At 34.5% G+C, this 24,967-nt stretch overlaps 1 protein-coding gene across 5 annotated transcripts in view; it reads right to left on the reverse strand.

The window, feature by feature from the left end:
• Positions 1 to 24,967, reverse strand: part of Nckx30c (solute carrier family 24 member Nckx30C) — a 53,407-nt gene that overhangs the window by 11,107 nt on the left and 17,333 nt on the right. For 2 of the 5 annotated variants that reach the window (XM_083081544.1, XM_083081540.1), the window contains 2 exons: positions 16,789 to 17,077; positions 2,881 to 3,152 (listed from right to left, as the gene is read on the reverse strand). In XM_083081544.1, coding sequence (XP_082937670.1) covers positions 2,881 to 3,152; positions 16,789 to 17,077 — 561 coding nt within the window. Of the gene's footprint in view, positions 1 to 2,880; positions 3,153 to 16,788; positions 17,081 to 24,967 lie in introns of all 5 variants that reach the window. The other 3 variants (XM_083081542.1, XM_083081539.1, XM_083081541.1) reach the window with 2 other exon arrangements.

Genomic DNA, 24,967 nt, shown 5'->3' on the forward strand with positions numbered 1-24,967 from the left:
ATATGAAAGAACTAATTATCGTTAATATGAAAAAAATTAATTATCGTTAATATGAAAAATATTCTTGTCTCATTTCTCCCTTAAAACTTCAAACTTGTAATAATGGAAAGAAGTATTTACGTGATCGTGTAGTTCATACTTCTCTTTTATGTCACGATTAAATAACGTTATAAAAAATAACGTTAAAATAGAATAGTATATTGGCTGCGACATTTCGCAGAATATTGCAGCTGATTCAATCAGATTTGCCCGAGCTGATCTTAGTCGAAGGATCGTAAAAGACGAAAGGCGATAAAATTCGATATGGAGAACGTGCTACGCTTATACGCGATGTATATTTTAAGTGAGTACTTCAGTGTTCTTCTTGTTGGACGTGATAAATGTTAATATAGCGATAAAAGCTCGAATGTTTGGCGCAAGAAAATGACACGACGCAACGTATCGATTAAAACTAAAAGTCATGCACATTATGGCAATTTATTGCGATCGATCGATCTGTTTCGTCGTCGCTTCTCGAAACATTCTCTTTTAATTGGAATCACGATCAGTTATCTGTACTTTATTATGCACTTTGTCGAAAATTTGTTCCATGATTAAAGTCGATCTAGCATCCCTAATAGAATGTTTCAGCAAACTTAAACAGAATTTTGATAATACACGTACATCACTTTCGAATTTTCTGGAGGCGGTAAAAGACATAAAGAGAGCGATGAATAACGTTAAGACGGTTTATGGAAGTTGGAGATCAGCGCGATGGGAAATGATGATGATTTCGAGTATGCGTTTCTATCATACCATCGCTTTATCGAAAAGAATAATTAATTATTTATCTTTGTGTGCGCCATACAGAGTTCTCGGTAGAGTTTTTTCTGATATCATCCGATAAACAGCCAGAAAGTTTAGACGGGTGATAACATCCGTTGCATTTTCTCATTTCTTATTACGTATATTATTGATCGCGTTCGCCAGTCATTTTTACCCCCAGGAGAAGCGTCGCATTCGACATAGATAAAAAGTTATCGATTCTTTTGCTCTTTAGTTATTTTTTCCTTCTGATGACAATCGTGCACGCGCCTACGCTGCAAGATCCGATTGGATTCCCCGTCGAGATACCGCGACGTTGACGTGCCTCTGTTTTCACATATTTCACCCCTTAACGCGGTCGAGTTCGACACGGACAAAATAACCTTGGATGAACTTTTAAAGTTCGAAGCCGACAAATATCGAGCGTTCCTCTGATTTATAACCGTCAAGTTCGAGGCGGGGTCGGCTTGCCGCGCGGGTGAAAATTGCGGTTGTCCCGATAAGACTTAATGGATGAACAGACCATGCCGATTTATACTCGTGCACGTTTAAAGCTGCAAACGTAGTTCGATTATCGCCGCTGTTACGTGGTGAGACATTTACGAGGACGACATTTGATCAGTTAAATAACAATATTACCATTGGTAAACTCTCTTTCGACAGTGATATAATTATTAACGTGTCGCTTAAAAAATATGTATAAGCGAATATTTTATAATATGTAACACAAAATTAAGTGTACTTATACACATATATATAAATCTTTATCGTGTTTTGAAATATTACTTTGAGACACGAATCTTACTTTTTAGTCTGAATTATATTCTATTTATACAGCTTTTCCTTATAGCAAATAATAAAAATGTTAATATTTTTGCGATAAAATTATATAAGAGAGAGAAAGAGAAAAATCGTGATTTTATATTAATACAGATGTCTCTCTAATTGAGAGAGCTCCAAAATATGTGGAGCGGAATGTTACATTCAGAATGACGTTCAACATACAAGTTAAAAAGGATTACTTTGCGTGATTCGTAGTATTGCGAGAATTAAACTGCCTATTCTAATTCAGGATATCCAAGTCGTGATAGAAGCAAACATTTCACAATGGAAAGTAGAGCATTACGATATCGAACTAACGTGCCCTTTACAAAGCGCGTTCTGATATACGCGACAGTATCATTTCGTAAGAAAAGTTGCACTAATTTCAAAATTAGCCTATTGTACTTATTTATCGAGTTTTGAAAGTTTCTTTCTCTTGGAATATTTTTACGCGCGGAAAATAACGGATAGGATCTCGTTTCGAAAGGATCTCGTTTAAACGAAAAACATGACGGATACGCCACGAGCAACTCAAACATTTTGTTAAGAAAAGTGGAACGACAAATTCCAATCAACGTGTTCTCAGCCTCTTTGTTTAACGATGAGAGAGCACGAGAAACGACGAAACTATTTCAATCTCTCGGGTCAGAATACACCGCATAACGAATTGGATCCTTATGCTAGAATGCGATTCCTTCGTTAATTAAGAGAAATAAATTTTGTACGACAAAAGGGATTATGTATAACTTCCGAGGACATCGATAGATTTTATTAAACGTCATGAATGTCATGAAGACTTCGTAAAAACTTTCACTACTTTCTTTCGTTACTCCCTTCTCTAAAAATGGTAAAAGTGTTATATATTCGAGGATTTCGAAAAAAGATACTTCTTTAAATTGAATCAATGAAAATGTCATTGATTAAAGCGGACAAAATTTCATTAAAGAGCCGTGAATATTTCATTAAGAATACTCACACTTTGCTCCTTCATCTTATGTTTCAATGAATGTACCACTAAGATTTCATTGAAGAATCAGCCACTACGATTAACTGATTCTTATCAGCAAGATTTCACTGTTTGAAATACTAATCAAAACCACTGCTTATCAATAATGTACAATCGGAAAAATCGTTATAAAAATCGTTATTTTTTATGAAACAAACGGCATTTTTTTGAAACGATAACACCTGAAATTAATCAATAGACTTCGATCGGACTCTCGGCGTACGGAATCTCTTGTATTCGACAATTACCGATTCGAGGCCAGCGTCGAGACCGGCGGCGATACCGCCGTTAGGAAGTTCCTGAATGCCAGCGGTAGTGCCGGCGGTGGTAGTCGTAGTCGTGGTAGTGGTGGTGGTTCCTTGCGAGCCCTGCTGCAGCTGCAGCGTCGTCTCCTTCGAGGTAGTGCCGGAATAATGGGCGGCGGTCGACGTCGCGGCGCCGTTGTGCGGCCTGGTGGCATCCAGCAGCACCTTCAGCGACGCTATCGCGTGCAGCTGCGTCGCTTTCTCGTCCACCTTGCCTGAACAGCACCAGAGATGCAGGTTAATGAGACAGAATAGGGGCACGAAACGTTAATTCTTTATTATGCGATCATCCCGTAGTCGAATTTATAGCAAAAACGTAGGCGTCGCTCCGCGATGCAAATGCATGTTTCTGCAAAATTTTGTAGATACGTTGAATAATTCGCTAAGCATAATTATTTAAAATTTGTCTTCTTTTCAAGAGGACGAATGCAATGTCCATATTGCGTTGTCTGTCAAAAGCATATCGTTATGTAGTTTGCTCTTGATCATGAAAAATTGAATATGCCAAAATTTGCATGTTTTGTGAAAAAAATAGGATTTTACGCACTTACATCACTTTATCGTTATCAAAAAATTGTTAAAAGATTTAATAGATGCATACGTAGAAATAACTTTTATTTAAATTTTATTAATATTATTCGTATATATCTGGCGTTGAAGAAATTCCTGAATAATTGATAAAAAGTGTAGGTAGGTATTTCACGTAGGTAGCTACGCGAAAATTGTATTTAACTGTGCTAATTACAACGTTAGCATGTCCGAATTATTTTGTGTTGGAAATTAAGTTAGCCTTGCTGCTATATGCATTAGCGTACATTATAACGGAGCAGACTCGTTGCATTCGAGCAAATTTCGCTGCGCTTGCAAATTCCGCGCTTCGTCGAGTTTCCGATTGCGATCAGGAAATACGGAAATGTCCTCGTAGTTCTCGCTCGCTTTTGTTCTTGTTTTATGCTAGATCGAGCGCGCGAGACGTTTATACAAAATGTCGATGTGCGTGCGTCGAGTATCGAGCTTATTCTTTATTCGCATCGTCGATTCCTACGGTGCCGGAAAATACTGGCGTAAACCAGCGAGATTGAAAACACAACCCCGAGATAATCGCAAGATACGTCAAGGTTCATGCAGCTACGTTCTACCTTACTTTTACCCTACAAACTTACTTTTCTACGATCTTTAACTTTAAGAATAAACACAATTTATTAATTTACTTGGAAAAGCCGTTCGATCTAAATCTATTGGCAATCCATCAAAGTTCTTTTCACGTTCTTATAAATATTATTAAATATTATAAATATTATTATCCTACTTACTTATACAACGCAAATATAAGTGTTCGTTTTCTTATGATGTAGAGAATTTGAATAGACAACAAGAAATTTAATCTGCTTGTTCAGTAAGATTTTGCAAGATGAGACACTACGCAATTAGTGCATTGCATTGAAATTGAATTTGGGAACTAGACAATATTATATAATGTATATGTGTATTCAAGAAGTACTGTTTATACAATTCAAGTTAAGAGTAAAAAAAACTAGTATACAAAAAAGAGGAATTTATCTTATTCAATTCAATAAAATGTAAACTATATTCTTTTCATTTAGGACTGCATAGTTCGATCTATTTGATTTCAAAGTGAAAATTGAATTATTGAGCATAGTTAAGAATTAATGTGTGTTACGTATATCCTGTCAAATAAAATGTTTATTGAATAAAGATAGTTAATGATGTATGTGTACAAAGTAATTGTGCGTATTGCACGCTGCGTAAATCATTCATAATCTCTAATCTTCTAAAGTGATGTGCATGCAGCAGAGCATAGAAATGCATTCGATGAAAGAGAAAAGTATATTGAAGGTAAAGTTGCAAAATTCAAACTTAAAAGATTAAGTAAGATGAATGCAAAATTATAGCTTTCATGCATTCATTTTCATACAAGAGCTTTTCATAAAAGATACAATCTTATTAGACAAACTTTTAAACAAATTTTTAATATTTTTCATACTCGATATTTAATCGAGTCCCTCGTTAAAATTAACTTGTATTCAAGCTGATGCAAATAACTGCTACCAGGTGAATTTGGCGTGCTCGAAACCGACTGACATGAAATATAAATATATATAGGACCAGAACATTTGCATGTATAGATGATGCACGTCCGTTTCCGCTGTATATAATCCATAGTGCGCCATGTATACAGATCATGCATAATTTAGGGTGTACATGCTCTATAGATAACTTCGAGGAGAGAATTTGAGAGCTCGATGGTCTTGTCGTTAAAAGGGATCATCGTTATTTCAACAAGTAGTCGATCAATCGACATTATCTATTTCTTCAAGTGAGAAACCTTTCCGTGATCGTAAAATTTACGTTTGTCGGCGACCTATGTTAATAAACAAAAAGTAGGTTTATCACATACACGTTCAATTAGAAATGCTTAATTCAATGGGAAGAAATTATTTTACAACGTGACAAATTAATAATTCATTTTATACGGTCGAGTATATTTAATTGGCCTAATGATAATTAAGTAACGAATGCGCCATAAATAAAATTTATTTAGTTATATTTGATTACTTGTCTCACTTACTCGACAGTATTCAGACTGGATATTTATTTTAATTCATATCATATAATAAAGAAGAATAAAACTTTTAAAAATAAAGGACAGAAAAGAGAAATGTTCTATTATCAATTTGAAACGGAAATTTTTTCGCAGATTTTATGTAATCTTCTCTTTTTATGATAAAAATAATTAAAATAATCGATGACATATGTAGTTATTTTTAAAGAAATTTTTCAAGACGCTTATATAGTCGGATAGACTATATATGGAATATATTTTAAGCAACTCTCTGTGAATCATGATCAGATTGCACTTGTCAGAAAATATCGCGGAATAATTAACACTCCTTCATTTTCGCGAAGCGGCTGCGAGGTGCTCCAAATATGTCGGTTACCGCAGCTTGTGCAAACTTTTACCGTTGCTCGCTAGGAATGGCAGCAGGTCAAAATAAAAGGTGGACAAATGCAAAAAAAATGAGGAAAAATTCGATATTGTATGGAACTAGAATATTACAAACCGCGCATCAAAATATGTACAATTACATATGAAATCAGCGCCGCGAGAGAACCAATCAGCATTATGGAAAAGTATGAGATAACAATGAATTTCGAGATTTTCAAATAATCGACTTTACAATAATCGCCTTTTTTAAGAACTAGAGTAAAATCGTTCTGGACAGTGCAACGCGGGTTTGTTATTTATTTTTCAGCTCTATATGCAACGTAGTGTCCGCACACATACATTTTTTTGCAGAAATTGAACCTACTACGATGCATAAAACGAGTATATTCGTATGACGCTTTATAAAATTTGAAAAAGAGAACGATGATGTTGCGCGATAAAAACTTGCAATGCGTCTGCGTTAGTAGAGTTGTAGATTCTGTTTCAATCAGATGTAAAGTTTTGTTTTAAAAAGTAATATTATACTTTAATCATATTTGTAGTTCAAATTTTCACAAATTTAAAAAAAAAAGAGGGCAGAATATGTTCAGCGATAGTGAAAGCCATCACGCAGTATGCCGAGAGCAATGTCACATCACAACGCACGATATTTTTCACAAACGAACTAGATCAAAGGCCACAACTTAATTCGAGATGGATTGTAATATGATACAATCTAATAGACCGAACTGTGATCACCGTTATATCCATAGCGTGAATCGAGCTTAAAAGGGCCGCCTAATTCACCGCTTATCGTGCTTCGTGTCAAGGGATCACAGAGCTGCGTGTCGGTGGCAGCAGTAGGTCAAAGAGAAAAAGCTCATGTAAGTGGCCTTCATCCCCAAAGGTAGGAATGAGGCGAGAAAAGAAAGGTAAAGTGCCCAGAGCTTGAAAGAGTACGATGGTAGTATCGACCCCTAAGTTGCCCGGAGCAAGATGGGAAGCCCTGAAAGGAAATGGGTTAGAGGGAAGGATGGGTTAGAAGAAATGGCGAGGAGAGAGAGAAAGAGATCGGTCGGCTGTCGTGTCTCAATCTGTTAAACTCACAGACGATTGCTAGCTTTGGCATGAAAGAAGTTTCAGTCAGGAACGTAACGTTGAGAATCCGGAGATGGGCTTGGAAATGGGCTCGACAGGGCATAGTTAATCCATAAAACTCAATCAACCATGCGTTTATACTCAAAGCGGCCTGGCTCTATAATTAATTAAAGGCATCAGTCAAGGATGAAAGAAGTGAAATGATGTCGAGTAACGCGCGAAGGTAACGATATGTTCGTCGGAAATATTTCTGTACCTGTTCGACAGCGAAAGGAATTGTGTGTGTGATAGTTAAAGCGCGAGAAGAACTAACAAAAATGTTATGTTTCTTTTGGTGGAATAATAGCTATGTTAGCAGACTTGACATGTTTGTCAAGTCGCCAAATCGAGCAGGATATTATTTGAGTGTGAATAGAAGGAAGACTTTAAGGGTAAACTTCTTTACTTTCGTTTTTTTAAGACTTTGGATTTATTTACGTTTAATTAAAGTTAAATATCGATCGATAATTACAGAAATTCTTTTGAAATTTAAAATTACTATGTAAAATTAATTATATTAATACTGACTGTGTTAAAATATTTTATGTTAGACCAGATTTAAAATGCAAACTGCAAATTGTATTTTATAATTACAGCCTTTTTTTAGATTTTGTTCAATTTTATAATTAAATGTAATATAATATAGAGAGAAATATATAAATTAATTAACAAAATATATTATATATATATATATATATATATATATATATATATATAATATATTTTGTTAATTAATTTATATATTTCTCTCTATATTATATTACATTTAATTATAAAATTGAACAAAATCTAAAAAAAGGCTGTAATCATAAAATACAATTTGCAGTTTGCATTTTAAATCTGATCTAACATAGAATATTTTATGTCGTATTATATATATATATTTATATATTTTTTAAATATAGTTTTTAAAACGTTTTTTTTTAAACATTGTTTGTCGGTAAGAAAAACCTAAGCTCAGAACAAATTTTACTGCGTATTTTTAAGAACTTACATATTCTGTCTAATAAACTAATATTTTTATATTTTTAATTATTTATGAATACAAATTTTAATTCTGTTAATTTATATTAATTAATTTAGAAAATTTATAAAATTAATATTGTTTGTTCTAATGAGAAAGCAAACACATTAAAAGTCGCGGTATGTCTTAATAATATGTGTAATCGTTTTATTTATACATGATAACATACTATTTTCGAAAGCTCAATAATTTATAGATTATAAGTTCAAGCTACATAGAGAGAGAGAGAGTCATTTATAAATGAAGAATTATTAAATTTCTGAAAGCATCGGTCGATTGAAGACGAAATCCTTCTTAAAGAAACAGCTCACAGATTTCAATAACTCGTCACAGAGTAACCTTCCTTTCAAATTCAATATGATCACGATATCACCGGGGATAACGAGTTCCGCTGTCATCCGATATCGTTTAGCAAATTATACAGAAAATTAAATTCAACTTTGCATGCTGCGCCCTTGCTCTTGTATTCGCTCTGGCCGACAACGGATATCTTCCAGATAATTAGAGAAATTTCTTAATATTTTTGTTCAGTCTTACATATATAAATCAAAGTTGGAAGATTGAAAACGATGCAGATTCTTCTGTTTTTACAATTGAATTCTGTAAAACTGATATATTATATAACTGTTACGACCAAAGAAAAGATTTTCTCAACATATTATTGCAGTCATCCATACACTTGAATATCGCATCAAGAGACTCTTGCCCTTTGCATCCTGATACAACCTTACACTCTCGTCATTTTAGCGTATCTCGAAGAACTCTCAGGAAAATCGATACCACGCTTCTTTTGCCAAACGCTTTGACTAAGGACGATCGATTTTGTTAAGGGGACGAGGGGGCCCCTCATTGTCGGCCGGTATCGAATACTGCCTCGCGTGTAAGCGATTAAGGCGTGGGTGCTAGGTAATTCTAATGCAAAACCCGACGTGATTGATTGCTCGCACTCGCGCGTTGCCTTCGGCCCGAAACCGCAGGAATACACAGAAACCACCACAGGTTTTGTTAACTTTCGGCCACAAAGTGTACTCATTGTTTTGTTAAACGTCAGTAGAATATATAAAAATATATATACATTGTTGGTCTTTTAGCGCCATATAAACAACTTCTAATTAATCCAATAATTGTAACTTATTTTTGTCAAAGTGTTTGTACATATAAAATGATATACAAGCATTGATAAGATTAAAAGGATAAATCCGCTCTTCTTTATTTAACGATATTTTCATTTATTTTTAAACATTTTTTGGCAAATTATTTTATTCATTTTATAATAAAAAAAATTTCAAATGTTCAGCTTTCTATATCTTAGTAAAATAAGAACTTTGATATTCAAAATATTCGTATACAGCTATTGTAAAAAATTAGTTATTATATCCATTGAGGAATATGTATTATTAATACGATTCGAATGACTATATCAAAGATTGTATACAGTGTTTATATACGACATGTTACTGATACGCATGTGCATTATCCAGTGATAAATAATTCGACGACTACGTAGAACAAAATAAAACGGATAATATCGTAACAATAGTAATAAAGCAGAGTGATAAAGTTTAAAAACAGGCTGATACATCTTTGACCTACTAATGTAATTGTTAAGCGCTATATAAACCAAGTTCTAGAAAACTTTTTCTTTTTTCTAGAGGCGCTATGCACTATGAAATCTATCGGGTGAAAGTAAACGGTTTCACTTCTCATGTGATTCTCTAAGCATAATAACAAAACATAAAGTAAACATTGCATAAGTTTTATATAATCTGAATTCTTTTTATAGCACAAAATATTTACGCTTTTCGCGCTTATAAATTTTCTAAAAATATATAATATATGATTCAATCTTTATGATTATCTAATGCTGCAATATTAAAAATATATCCAATAAAAATCGAATATACATTTTAAGATTATTTCTTGTTGTAAAAATACAATTCGCGTGCCAATCTCCGCAATTTCTTATAGTAGATATACCTCTGAATTAATTTGTGATAAGGTTTATGATTTCCGGTAGGACCTATTTAAATTTCTAGATTAGTTCCTTATTAATGGAGACTTTAGTTCAGAACAAAAAGTTGGTTATTAATCGTATCTATCTCTCATTCTTTATTTATTTTCGTTATCAATCGCTGCGAACGATTTTTCTGAAAGAGTATGTCAATAATCAGCTTCGAAGAGTCTCAACGAGGTACCGCATTGCGTCATAAGTTGATAAAAAGGTATCGTAAGATTGCACCCAATGGACAAATTCATCTCTCTTGCGATTTGGAGCAATCTATTAAATTATAAATTTATCTTCCGTTTCTGCCTTAATTAACGCAATGCTTTTACATACATTTGAGAAGCACACGATCTTGCCTCCGTCAATTTAAAACGACACGATTTGCATATATTCTCTCACATAGGTCGATCGGAAATATTCCGAATCGCGTACTTGCAAATAACGAGAATATGGAAATTTTTGTTCCAGGATAATTTTAAAAGAAAAGGAAAAAAGACACTTGTGTCTATCGAGATGGGATACAACGCTGCACAAACAGCGGGTCCAAGAGCGCCTGTAGAAATAGCGGGTTCTTGGTCGCCGTCGTCGGTATTATCTCGAGTGGTGTCTGGATGACGTTAAAGCCTCGGAGTTAAAGGAAGGGAAAAGGAAGGCGAGCCCCAAGTGCGGATTCGCTAGTTACGATCGATACGCGACGGTTTCTAGGTCAGGGTCCCGATACACACTCGCCACCACCGCTTACTACCGCTCACGATACGCTCGAAACGCGTCCCGTGCAAAATTTATTCGAAGCCAAGCACCGAGAGATGTTGTCGCGAACCTCTGACAAAACGCCGCTTCCGTTTCCCTTCCCATTCTTTTCTTTTCCGTCTCTGCGGAGTCGCGCTGCGACCGGGACTCTCGGCCGCAAAAGCTGCAACTGGAGTCGAGGATTACACGGAGATCTACTTCAGCGTGTAGGTCTCAAGGATGTAACGGTGAAGCAGGAATTCAGTGTTTCCTCGCGAGAGGAAATGGGACGGTGTACGTGCGCTTTTGAAATCACCGTATTGAACGTTTCCCACGCTATCGAGATTAATGACGTGCTTCCGTCGCGAGGCATTCGCTACAGATATGTAGGTGGAAAGAAAAGAGCGCTACGTGTGTATGGAGCGTATATACGCGCGGGATTTTACTTCGCGTTATTTCCGCGCGTATGCGATCGAATGTGTGTGTATAACAACCTTTCCATTTTGCCAGACATGGAGCAATTTTAGAAAATTGGCGTGCATTGCCAGAATATATTTTTCGTTTTCTTATAGAAAAGATTTATATTTTGTGATATGCTTGGAAATAAAGAATTGTCTTTCCAGTCTCGTACAATGCAATGTTCGATACATATCGATACATTATCTAGCAATCCCAAAGTTTAGCTATGGATGGCCTATATCGTGAGATTAGGTGGCGGGAGCAGGGATTCAAGTGACACGAGAAACATACACGTTCGGGTGTCACTAGAAAATCGAACAGACATCACTTGAAGCATTATATGCCGCCGTATTTTCGAGTGACACGAGTTATCATAGATAAAACATTCAGCTAGAAGAGATGTCAAATGATAATAGAATTGATAAAAAAATATTAAAATTATGTTATTGAAGAAAAATTCGTTTCGAAAACTGTATACTTCTTATCTCTACGAGATAATAAGTTTTTGATTTGTAAGGGCTGTGATTATATACCTCTTTATCCCTCTTAATTACGCTCGTTAACATTATTTCTTTGAAAAGAATTTTTCCTATAAAATATAATTGCGAAAGAGTCAATGCTATTACAAAGAAAGAAAGAAAGAAAGAAAGAAAAACAAATAAATGATAAAAACTTTCATTTCATTTTCGGACTTCTCAGTAGTCTAAAGAAGATTGATGTTGGAAATTAATATGCTGTCGGGTCGAATAGTCGCAACCATTATTTCGCGTGATTCTTCAAATTAATGTTGAATTTTTTTCATTTCATGATGAATACGTGTCACGATTTGAAGGGAAGTGTTTGCATATGACAATTTTGGAAGAAGAAGAAATTGGAATTTATATACGGTAAATATTGTCTCAACGAAATACGATTCACCAGAGGTTATAGACGAGTGATGACACTGGGATGACATATGGTCGTGAAAACCTCATAATTTTATTCATCCATTCAAGACAACGTTAATTAAAAATAATACGTTTACAATTAATTTCTTGAGAATAATGCGCGTATTTAACGGAAAAGAGATGATATGGACACGAAATAGAATTGTCAGGGGAAAAGCGGAAGGAATATCGAGGGTGACTTACCGGCGTAATCCGCGACTTATCAATCTAAGGCGGAATTGCTAGTATGTAATATCGGCATATAATATTATGATTATGTATTCTGTACAATAGATAGATTATCCTTTCCGACATCTTTGTAATATTCGAACACTGGTAACATATTTATTGCCGTGTCTCTCGAATGAATCGCGCGATACGGGATTCTGCAGCTGTATAATAATTATTGCAAATTGTTGCAGTACGTTAAGCTTTCGGCGATACAATCTCTTTAGCGATAATTTCCGAATTTCCATAATGATATATTAAATATCCATAATTGCGCCAATTGTGTTTTTCTTTTTGAATGATATTTGCACTAAAACGATGGGAAAATAATTTTTTCGAAATCTTTTCTCCTCTCATCATCCCTTCGCACAAAATTATCCGATCGATCTAATAAAAAATCGCAAGTTTATTTTTGAAAACGACAGAGAGCCGTCTCTTTTCGCGGCTCTCAAATGAATTCATGCGATGGCGTTTGTTAAGCGTTAAATTAAATACAGAAAACTCGTGCACGGCACGAGATTGATACGGATCTTAATCCATGAGCGAGCCTGGCAACCTCGTAGGATTGATTTCGGAGCCGTCTATATACGACGTATGTAGAGGCTGAAGACGGTCACACAAATAGGTCAGGTCACACATTACTACTGCGAAGAAAAGGTGACCATCTATTAGATTCTTTCGTGTGATTCGCCACCGTCGTCGCGTTTTATCCCTGAGAGACAAAATCTAAACTCTGTACTTATTTTTGAGCCGATTCATATTAATGACACGTACATAACAGAGTCAAAGGGAATCAACACAGCGAGGTTGTTTCTTTCAAAGAATTTCACAATATTTTTATCTCACCTCCATTTTTGCGCATTTGGATTAATAAAAAGTATTGACGAAACGATCTTAAATGATACATCGCACGTTGGCTTTAAGCCGACATTTTCCGCGGAGATTTTCTCGTCTGTCACGATTGCCCGCGTACTGAATGGTCCGTCGCTCTGTTTTATACATTATCTATTTACCGATACGAATAAGATTGATGAGCATTGAATTTACGTCAGAGAACCGAGCTAAGGGTCGGCTTAACGGCGCGGTTTTTCAGCGGGACGAGGGACAAAATTCGGGCCTTTGCGTCGTAATCCGATAATCTGGAGCGGTTTAGAAAATGGAAACGTTATCGCGTTTTCCATTTTCCGCTTTCGTTAATTCCAGCTGCACGCGTATGCGGTAAACTGTGACGCGATATCACAATAAAATAATGTTCCCCCCAAAGCGCTTTGATCTATAAATGTGGATACGGGATGTCCGCGAACAAGAGAGAAATATCATGGACTCGTATTTGTTTTTTAGGTCTTATCGTACCAAAGCGATACTTTCACGCATCGTATCGGCGCCCATTTTATCTTTCTCTGTTCTCTATTCGCGTCGATATATATCGCGATTGTGTATATTTAATTATCCTCTCGTATCCCTTAGTAGAATAAAATTCTATTTTGTCCTTAATCGTGATTCAACATAATGATCGTAGAGTATGTTATATATGTAAGATTCAATTTGACAACCATTTGCGATGACTGATTATAACGATAAGTTTGAATGAAGTTGTATCCCAAACTCTCGACATATCAGATGGAATTCTTATCGATTAACTGTATTTTAGTCGAAGTCTTATGAATCACTTATGTCTAGCATTTAATGGAAAGACTCATTAACGTGGTGATTGATTGAAATTCACATTGTAATCAGATTAAATCGAATTTTCATTGTTTATAACTGTAATAAATGTTTCCATTGTTATTAACGAATTTTTCATAGAATTTATCCGGCTTTAGTTCTTTCTATTCATAAATAGTTCAATTATTCTTGCGCATATATAATAACAAATACTTTACATTCATGATGGTCATGAATATTTGTAAGAGTGGCGGCAAATGTACATGCGTTATGACATATTCAGTTGCGGACGCATAGCGATGTGAAAATAATTGGATATGTAAAAATATTTTTATTCATGAGACGAACGGAAATTCTTAATATATAGATGACGCAAATCTATTTGATGATAGGTCGTCTTTTTTTACAGCGCAGAAAATAAATTAAAGCACGACATAGCATCGATACGAGCTAAACGAGGAGTTAAGCATCAATTATGGAGTAACGTTTGAATTAATATAATGAACTTGAAATAACGAAATATAATGTGTTACTAAATATTTAAAACTAATATTTAAAACGATTAACGCTAATAATTTAGAGTGAAAAGCATCATCATGGCATTGCCTTCCTACGCTTCCAATCTCCACCGAATTATTTATTAACAGAGAGGCTATAACCTAAGCCGCGTTCTTCGGCGATCACGTTCGTCATCGATAACTATTTTTGGACACATCCCGAACACAGTGAAAATTTAAACCAATCAAGCTCTAAGGGCGTTCGATACAAAATTCCTGCAAGAGGGGTTTTTATCGCGTATATCAGGTTTATATAGCATACACACATATATGTAAATGTAACTCAATAAAACTTTGTATATTTATCAAAATAACTTTATATGAAATATATTCGTTACGACTCTAGAATTCTATAAATATAAGAAATCGAGAAATACATAGATGCCGTTCTTACGCACTATAAGTACATATATCGTGCATTAAATGGTTCTTACCGTTGCAATCGATATAATATGCATGCTGTAAATCCGATAAACAAACTAAAAAGCAGCAAAAGACTAATATGTACGCATACAGCTACGTTTCTCATAAAACTATGATTGTCAAGTCTCAACATGCATCTTCCGAAAATGTGTACACTATCCTTCTTTCACGCACATTTCCAGATTTTCGTTATAAATGAGCGATGCTCTCAGTGTTTCACTTGACAATTTGCGGAAATTGTGCAGAAGAGAGAAAGTTTTCCACTTAATTTGTTTGTCAAATCTATAATTCGCTTCTTTTAAGTCAAACTTTTTATAAGATAAAATAATTGAACCATTTTCGTTAAATTTATAAGGAGAAAAAGTATCCGTGCTTTTTGTTTTTCACAATACAAAAATTGTATAAAAATTAGAAGTACCATGAGTTAAATATTAAAATATACGCTAATTTATTTAAAAAATTCTTTTGTAATAATCATATAAATTACAATGTTCCAAAATGTAACCTTAAACTCTTTTCACATTCAGAATCATGTAGACATAATTTTTTAATCTTTGAGAAATTATTACTTGCTTATCATTAAGAAATTATGAATTTATTAGTTAAGTTTAGTCGCGAGATTTCTTACTACGTGAAATTTAATTACGGCATTTAAATTACGGAAATGAAATTTTATCTTACGCGGTAGAATTTCCGAAGAGATTAAAGGCTTAAGTATACACACATACAGACACACCCACACACATATATATATATACATGCATATATATATATTAGCCTGTCTGTCTGTCTACGTAAAGTTGCGGGCTTTTTATTAAACGGTCGCATATATAGTTCTACATTTAAAAACACTTTATCCGTCGAGCTGTCGGAAATTTTGCGACTTGTCTGAAAGAAATGTCGTCGAAATCAGCTTCTAAAAGTCCGCCGATTCAGTTTGCCTACGGCACTATTATCACAAAAGCCTCATCTATCAATTCTACAAACTAACATGTATACAACGAAGAAAAAGACTATCAGATAGCATCACAATTATGTTTTTGATTGTTATCTAAGCGAAAATTAATGGTTGTAAAATAATAATTGAGAAATTTGGTAAGTTGCAATAGAATTGCGTTGCTAGGAAAAAAATTTTGTCGAGCTGCGTTTCGCGACGTTCTACTATGAGAGATTCTTAATTGGAATCGATCGAGCATTTATTAATATTCGTTTGAAATTCCGCGGAAACTTTGTTATCACCGCTAAACTTTCCGCATGTTCACGTCACGACCACTTCAATCTTGTCTGATTTTTGTTTTATATGAAAGAGAAAGAGAGAGCTAAAAAAGATTCGCCTATATTTACATTCATTTATTCCAGCAAGAAAAAATCAGCTTTGATATTTCATTGCTTTGAATAAATATATTTCGCATGTGCAATATTATTATTGAAAAAAATATACATATATGCATACTTTCTTCTTACTTATAATATGTACTTTTTTATAAATGTTATCGAGATCAAATTAGATTCTTACAAGATTATAATAAAATTGCAATATGTTTTTTCAAAAGCTTCTAACACGAGCAAACACATCGTATCATAAAGAAAAAAGTTGAAAATGATGACAGAAGTGGACGCGGATTATTCGCGTGTTATTATTATTTACACGAGACCCGGGACGCGCAAGAGACAGAGAGAACAGGCGAGACGTGCTAAACAGAAAAGCCATAAGCTGCAAGCGAGAGTGATAGAGTGTGGAGTTGGTATACCGGCACGGGACTGACCGTCGTGGAGCGGATCGATCGTGTGGATCATAAGCTGCAGCAGGCCGTGTCGAAATTTGGCGTGGCTCTCCCGTGAATGAGAGGACGGGCCCCCGCGGGCCTGCTCGCAGCCTTGTCCGGACCCGGTGCCGCCGCCCCCGCCGCCGCCGGCGCCGCTGCTGCTTCCACCCCTGCTGCTGCATCCGGCCTCCCCGGGCGCCGGTATGCCGCTGCTTCCGCACGCACCCGACACGCCACCCACGCTCGTCTCGCTACTGTTGGTCGCGTTCGGATGCTGCTGAAACACACACACAATGCCATTTCGGCGTTCAATGAAAGCTCCCACGATTGTCGATGCTGTTCGCCGCGCGTTTACGGCGTGATTCTATTCTATGGGGGGTGATTTGGGAAAAAAATGAAGTGATAACGGCGAATTGTTCGTCGCCATCGACGGAACTTATCGTTTTTTCCTCGGAGGAATATTCATCCATAGGCTGCGATCAATTTTTTCCACGACGAAAATTTGTTAGATAATGTGTGTCCTATGCATTGCTTCTCTGAGTGGAAAAAAATATGAGAGTTAAAAATCCGTGGAAAACTTTGATTATTTTGTATTATTATATATTCTGCATTAAGGAGAAAATGCTTTTATATATATATATATCTATCTAAATAAATAATTCCCGATCATTATATTTCCTGTGAAAGACTTATCTTCTTTTATTCGCTATGCTGTCGTTACGTAAATCGCAAGTATTTATGATCAAAAGCAGTTGCATCTATCTTCCAATCAGGATGATTATTGTCAAGATAATGGAACTTTTACGAATATATAAATTTAATCGTGCGCAAAGCAGATTATTGAGATTAAAATTCGTGTCTCGTAACCAAGAATGGTATCGTGGCCAAGTAATTAACACCTTCGGTCCGCGTGGCAACAAACCACGCTACTGCGATATTTAAGCATTACGCGGTGCTTTAGACCATATGTGATAAGCACATTACACCCTCTTAGTTTTACTTATTCACGAATAAAGTGGTTTTGTTATTTTACAAAACGAGTCATATAAAAAAAATTTTATTCATCTAGATACGTAAAATCGAAAGAGTATTATTTTTATTTTATGAATTATGCGTGCTTAAACAAGGGAAAAGTTAATTTCATCTTATTCCGGATGCTCAGATTGTACGGGATTGCATTTCCATTTTTAGTAACATTTCGCGCGACACCTTTTGCGTGAGAGAAATGAAGAAATAGAAAATAAATATCTTTCCCTTCTTGTTCCCGCTTATCCATGTCATATTTTTTTCGTAAATTAGTCGACGTAAACTATATAGATATATCAGAATGATTTCGATAATATGTATGGTCGAACGAACAAAATAATGACAAGATTGGACTGTATCATCGTTCATCTAGTTTGTGCGACGATGTTTTCCAATTATTTTTCTCCCTCAGGATCGACACCAACTTTTCCGGCAGGATCTCGGATGAAATGACGGTAGCGAAATAAATCCGAGGGATGATGTTCGACGTGCATTAGTAAATCGCCTCCCACAATAACTTCCATGGCGCAGCGAAATAATGATATCACTCGGAACGACATTGTGCCAGTCGCTGCTTGTCGCATGTCGCAGCTTGTAAACATTCTACAGAATAAGCCTCTGTCACAGGAAATGCGATATGTTAACCACTTTATAGTAGTTAACATATAAGATAACTTATGCAAGGTATTATGCGCGTATGTGTACCGTAAACTGAATAAAATATGTAAAAAATATTTTAGCGATAAATTCCCTTTTTCGAATCGAATTTAAAATGTCATCAATGTCTTTTTTACTCTGAAATGTGTTAATATCTTAATTTTCAATGCGAAATTTCTTATTATCATCTTTCATATTGTAACATCGAACGAAAATACGCGTGAATTGATAATTCGGAAAAAAGAATTTTAGTCTAGCCAGTTTCGTTAATTGATGAGACTAATATAACTCGTAATATTCTATGCGACGAAGATGTTATGTGAAAATTGTGTTAAGCGATAACGACATTACAGACATGTCCTGTGCCTAGAATATACCGTGTGATTTTGACGCCGCGAAATCTCATAATGCATAATCGAATCGGGCGGCATTGCCATAATCTAAAACATGATAATCCTATTTGAAAGACTATTCAGATATTGAATCTTCAACACTCTGAGATCTGGCTACGACAAGAAGATAAAAATTTATGAGACTAGAAATAACGTTTACTTCAACAAAGACTTTCAATGTTCGATCCATACGAAATAAATAGTTACAGCTGTCTTATAGAGTATGTATATGTGTACAGAGAAGGTTTTGTATTTTAGTTAACAATTGATATTGTTATCCGCGAGTGAGTTTCTGACGCAGGACGTAGGATGGACGGACGGTTTTCTAGTGGGCGATGCGTGTGGGCTTTGCCATCAATAGCGGATACCTGCCGATGATACGAATGCAGATAGATGCAAGTCTAAAGCGGTAAAGCCGGGAGACCTCGTAGAATTGCCGAGCTGCGACAGCGGTGATACGGGTTTCTGCCGTTGTCAATCTGTTGTCAGGGTAATGAACTTTCTAATTACCAGAGGCGCGCCTGCAAAACCCGATTTGAATTTCGAGACGGCGCGGCGGTCCGTAGCCGCAGAAATTATAACAGGATTGCCGCGTGTCGCAGCTCTGCGACAACTTTCGGAGAGATTAGTACTCAAATATTTAACAGCGGTTACAATTACATACGGCGTACATATCTATTATATATTAAATCTTAAATCCTTTAACTGTGCGTTACCTCTCTGCAAAATTGACAACTCATTTTGCGAGTTATAACGATGAGAAAAATTTACCGAACATATAATCACAGAGCAATTATACGTAACGACATTATATGTGCCGCATTTTATGCGTGAGATTTATCCGTATGTGCCATTTTTGTGAAAAATGTTTCAAGCGAATATTAACCACTCGAGTCTGCGGTTAGTGCAATCTGCGATGAGGGAGCTATATTTGAAACCTTTTTGTATGTATTTCAATTAATATGTATATCGAGATATAAATCATTCGTGTTGTTTGGCAAAAATTATCACTATTCTAAATGTCATTCAATTCATAGGATTGTGTGAATTTGCAATTTTGTACTTAAATTATATAATCAGGAAATACAAATATTTCTTTTTTTCAATATTAATATTAATTTTCACTGGCATTTATATTCTTTTAGATTACTTGTATTATATATTTAAATATAATTTATTACATATTTAAATTTATGTGTGTGGGTAATTGTGTTATAATACTTACAGTTCGTTATAATACTTGCATATCAGATGCATCAAATAGTTTGCAACTCATTAACATACGTGATATAGGATTACTAGGTTGATTATCACTTTGCTAATTGCCAACTTTGCTCGTTAATCGTTTGATTTTTATTTGTAACTTAAGATAAGACATTATCTGAAACGCTACATGAATTATCATCCTTACCGAAAATGAAATTAAGCAAAAGCATTCGTGCGCGATTGTGGTGCGTCGCTATCTGAAGAATTATTTAATAATCCTGTGAAGCGAAACACGCGAAGAACTTTTTTCATGTTTTCGCAATTAGATGTTGCAATTTTTTCAAGACGAAGTTGCATATTTGCATATTGTCCAACACGCTTGCGGCTATAGAATATAATATGAATATAATATGAAATTCCCGTCCGAATTGCAAACGAGTTTGTTTTTAATAATTTTTACAGAACATATTTACGGAAGCGACTTGAGTTTAATTTTCAAGTTTCAAAAATATTTTAATTTATATAATTTTATATCGATAGAGCGCGATAATATTGCTGTCCGATCCGCGGAGCTTTGTTTCGTAATGCGAGATATTTGATTGACGTCATAGTTGCTAGGGAAAGGCCGTACCATCCACGCTGGTCTCGTAACTTCCTGTCTTCGAGAATTACACTCAAAGGAAACTCGAGTCGACTAAAGTATTTCATCGAGCTTGAGAAAAGATTCGTCCATTTCGGAAACTTTTCACGTGTAGCCCGTCGATTTGCTTACATTTTTCATCAATTCTGAAACTACGTGTGTGACTCGCGTTACGGTGATAACTCGCTTTCTTCCCTCATGTGTCGAAATCGCCTTGTGACTCGTTCCTTTGTTTGAAGTAATAAAAAGAGTTCACAAAGATGCGCACAAAGATGCAAATAAATTCCGAAATACAGGAAGGAATATTCGTCCTTGAATTTCTGCTGACTATTTCTCCGGTGGTATTTGCTCTCATTCTTCAACATTTTATAACGTCAAGTAGGCTAGAGGACTCCTACGATAATATCAAATCAAACAAGAGACAGGAGTGCGGACGCAGCATAGAAAGGTATTTGTAAAATTTTCGAGGATCCCTGGAGAAAATTGGAATGGTTTCTTTCGCCCTAAGTACCTTTGCTGATATATGCAAAAATTTTTTTGCATTTCCAACGTTTTATCTTATCAACTGCAAAATTTATTAGCTTGAATTTCATATCCATGTGTGTTAATTATTTTCTATTATATAAATTCGTCATTTTGTTTACGAGATTCGCTTTGCTTCTCATTTGTTAAATATAAATATCGTCATTTTGTTTACGAGATTCGCTTTGCTTCTCTCATATTTGTTTATTATATTATTTTCTTTATTTAATATTAAATATGACAAATAACATTATAGTGACAAATAGCATTATAATAATATTGTGTACAGATCAAAGAGAAAGATTTAAATGAGAATCGCTAATGTCTATGCGCATGTTAAGCAAATTGTAAGCCGACTAACTCGATCGTGAAGCTTGACAAATGCAAAGCCCGACGAATGTCACTTAACTGGAACTGCTGAGAACTTATGATGGATGCGGTCGATTTATCAAATAGAAATCTATTCGTCGTCGGGATCGATAGCATTTCCCACGTAACGTCGAATTATAGCGATCGTGACAGATCTTTCAGCGATTCTCAGAAAGTTATCAATGTATTTTTTTCAAAGCCAAAAAACAGACCTGCTATGAGTTTTCCATTTTCGCTCTTTCCTTCTTTCCTTCTAGAATTCTTTCGTGCCCTCGATATTAATTCACCCAAAAATCGATGGCAAGATGGAGAGGACATTTCGCTCATGAACATAACTTTCATATAAACGGAGAACAAATAGATTTCTGTCACGAAATCAGACGATTCTCAGTAATACAGCAAAATAATGAATAGTTCGAAATGCAATACTTTCCTCGTATACCATCGCAAAATTACATGATCTCATCGAATCTGAAATTTATTCGTTAGGAAATTGCGTATCATTATTATTTCTGATTAAAAATGTCATAATTAGTAAAGTTCATTCGCAACGACATATTGGGAAGCGAAATTGTTTGCAGACGTTATAACACATTGACAAGGATAGTCATATGGAAAAGCACGCATATATATATAACTGCTGCTTCTAATTGAATATTATCGTCGACCATGAGAAAGATTGCTATACGACAGATTGTCGTTTGCAACAATAAGCTTGGTGCTCGCGTGTTAAGCCGTGCACACGCGGATGAGTAAGCAGCTTACGTGAACTCGCGGCGAATTTATATGAGTTAGTTTAACTGTTGCACATATGTACTTATCTCTCTTGTATATATATAAACGATTCTAATTTCACAAATCATGCATCTTCTTTTATCGGTATTAAAGAAATTATCAAAATGCCTGTAAGTAATATAATGTAAGTAATATAACAAAATTATTCAATTTTCCGTGACTTTATTTGATTATTAGACTTTGATATCTTTGATAACATGATCAAACCTCACCTTAAGTAAAATGTAAATCGCAAGCTATCTTTATTGAATTTTACTCTTCGCATTTTATGTAATAAGCAATTTTTTTCAAAATGTAAATAATTATTAATAATCTATTATAAATAATATATAAATGCCATGGAAACCATTTTTATAATAAATTAAAAGAAAAACCTATCGTATGGCTATTAGCATCGATAAATATAGTAACACGATTATATTATAAAAATCTCATATTATTAAAATTTTATATAGGTTGCAGATTTTAGTTTTTCCATAATTCTATATGATAAACAGTTTTCGCTCTTAATAATCGTAATCGTTGATTCAACAGAAAAATATATAACATTGTATTGCATAATAATCATATAAATTCACTTTCATAGTACATTTGTTTCGGAATAAAGGTTGGATGTAGTTTACGTTCTAGAAACAATAACTATCATTGCCAAACACACCGCTTTGCATCAAACTTACAGCTGCGCGTCAAATGCAGAGTTTAATTGTCAACACATACTGTTACAATCTTCCTGATTTCTGTTTTGCTCAACATTCGCTTCTGTATAGTTATCTTGAACTATGTATAAAGTGTCTACGACATTTTAATTAGAATTATGCAAAGAGATATACGTATCTATATAAAAAAAACCGAGCTTCCTTATTTTCTAAAAAGCTTCGTCACGGATGCTTGTCATTTTGATAAAATTTGTAAGATCCGTGTTAACATAATATCGAGTATCATGTAGCTATCATCACCCTTTTACCGACAAAATTGACTTTGCACCCGTGTGCTAGTAACAGTATACTGCAGATATCGCGCTTATATATTTTCTAAAGGCTAACCCTCGTATTTTCTTCACAAATGTTAGATCGTTTTACGGACTTTTCCAAGCATTTTTATGCTAACGACGCATATCAAATTTATATTCGATAGTTATGTAACTTACCCCGATTTCATAAAATGACACGTCTATTACTAGTAAAAATGAGATAAAATGTACACAAATAGGGACATAAAATTGTATAAAATACACGATGTAAAACAAAAATTGAAATAACTATTATTCCGTTTAATGTACATACATGTATAAACACAGAGAAATTTTTTTATAAAAATATATATCATATAAAAAAATTTTATAAAAGAGTTTTACTTTCATTTTATCGCGATATTTTTATATTGCTTTTAAATAAATTAATATAAAAATTATTTCCATGAAACCATGTGTAAATTTGCCAATCAAGATTAATTTAAATCAATAGTACTAAAAATGATATGATTCATAATAAAGTATAAATGAAGTAGTTTTATGACGCAAGAAGCACATTAAGAGGGAATCAATGTGTTATATCGCAGAACGATGTTCTCCCAAGCGATTATCTGTTTTCCGAAGTGATAATTAATGGCCTGTTATCAGCGAGTGTTATAGCTGTGTTCGAAATTGTCTATACATTAGCAATCGACAGAGATATGGTACCATCCTAAGAAGGGATGTGAAAGATAACGTTGTGATATATAACATCGTATGCGACATTATGTGATTTATTTAATTTAATGTTAAACTATAAAGTTGTGCTTAGATTTACAAGATAAATAATCTTGAGAATGCCAATATATATTTTTATTAAAATAGTAATGTAGTATAATATTAACGTAGGAAATTATTTTTTTTTCATGAATCGAATTTAAAGCAATATTACTGAGAGAGTTTTCTAATATTAATAAATTTAATTTTCGAATATTAATAAATTAAACTAAATTATATGGATAATAAACTAATATGAATAATATATTCCTATGATGATACATATTATGTTCATCTTTTTTTCATATACAACTTAATATTGGAATGAATTTCGATTTTTGATAATTACAGAAATTTGATAATAATTACACGATCGCAAGATGTAAAATTTCCACATTAACAAAATTAATGATAAAATCAACGAAAAGCGTGCGTAATATCACAAATTTATTAAGGACGTTGTCCTTCAAAAAAGTTTGAAGAATTGTAGATGTATAGGATATAGAATCGACTCGTATAAAAATAATATATCTAAGAAAGAATTATTTTTCTAGAATGAAAAGAAAATGATATACGTGAAAAAAATGCTATGTCGACGGTAATTTGCTTGTAGCCGGCGTATTTATTCTGGGAAATGTCACAGCTTTTCTCTTTTACGCGATACTCTCAGAGTTTCTTTTAACTCTAGTAAATTGGATCTGTTCCCGGTTGGCTTACTAACGCCGCGATTTAATTTGGGCCAATGAATTAAAATCCATGATATCTCATGGAGTGGAAATATCTTCCTTTTAATCATGCAAAACGAAGATGTTTAACCTTACCGCTGGAACT

The sequence above is a fragment of the Camponotus vicinus genome, unplaced genomic scaffold, assembly GCF_025532165.1.
Source record: "Camponotus vicinus isolate PSW18456_S1 unplaced genomic scaffold, iyCamVici1.0 SCAF_11, whole genome shotgun sequence".
Classification (NCBI taxonomy): Eukaryota; Metazoa; Arthropoda; class Insecta; order Hymenoptera; family Formicidae; genus Camponotus; species Camponotus vicinus.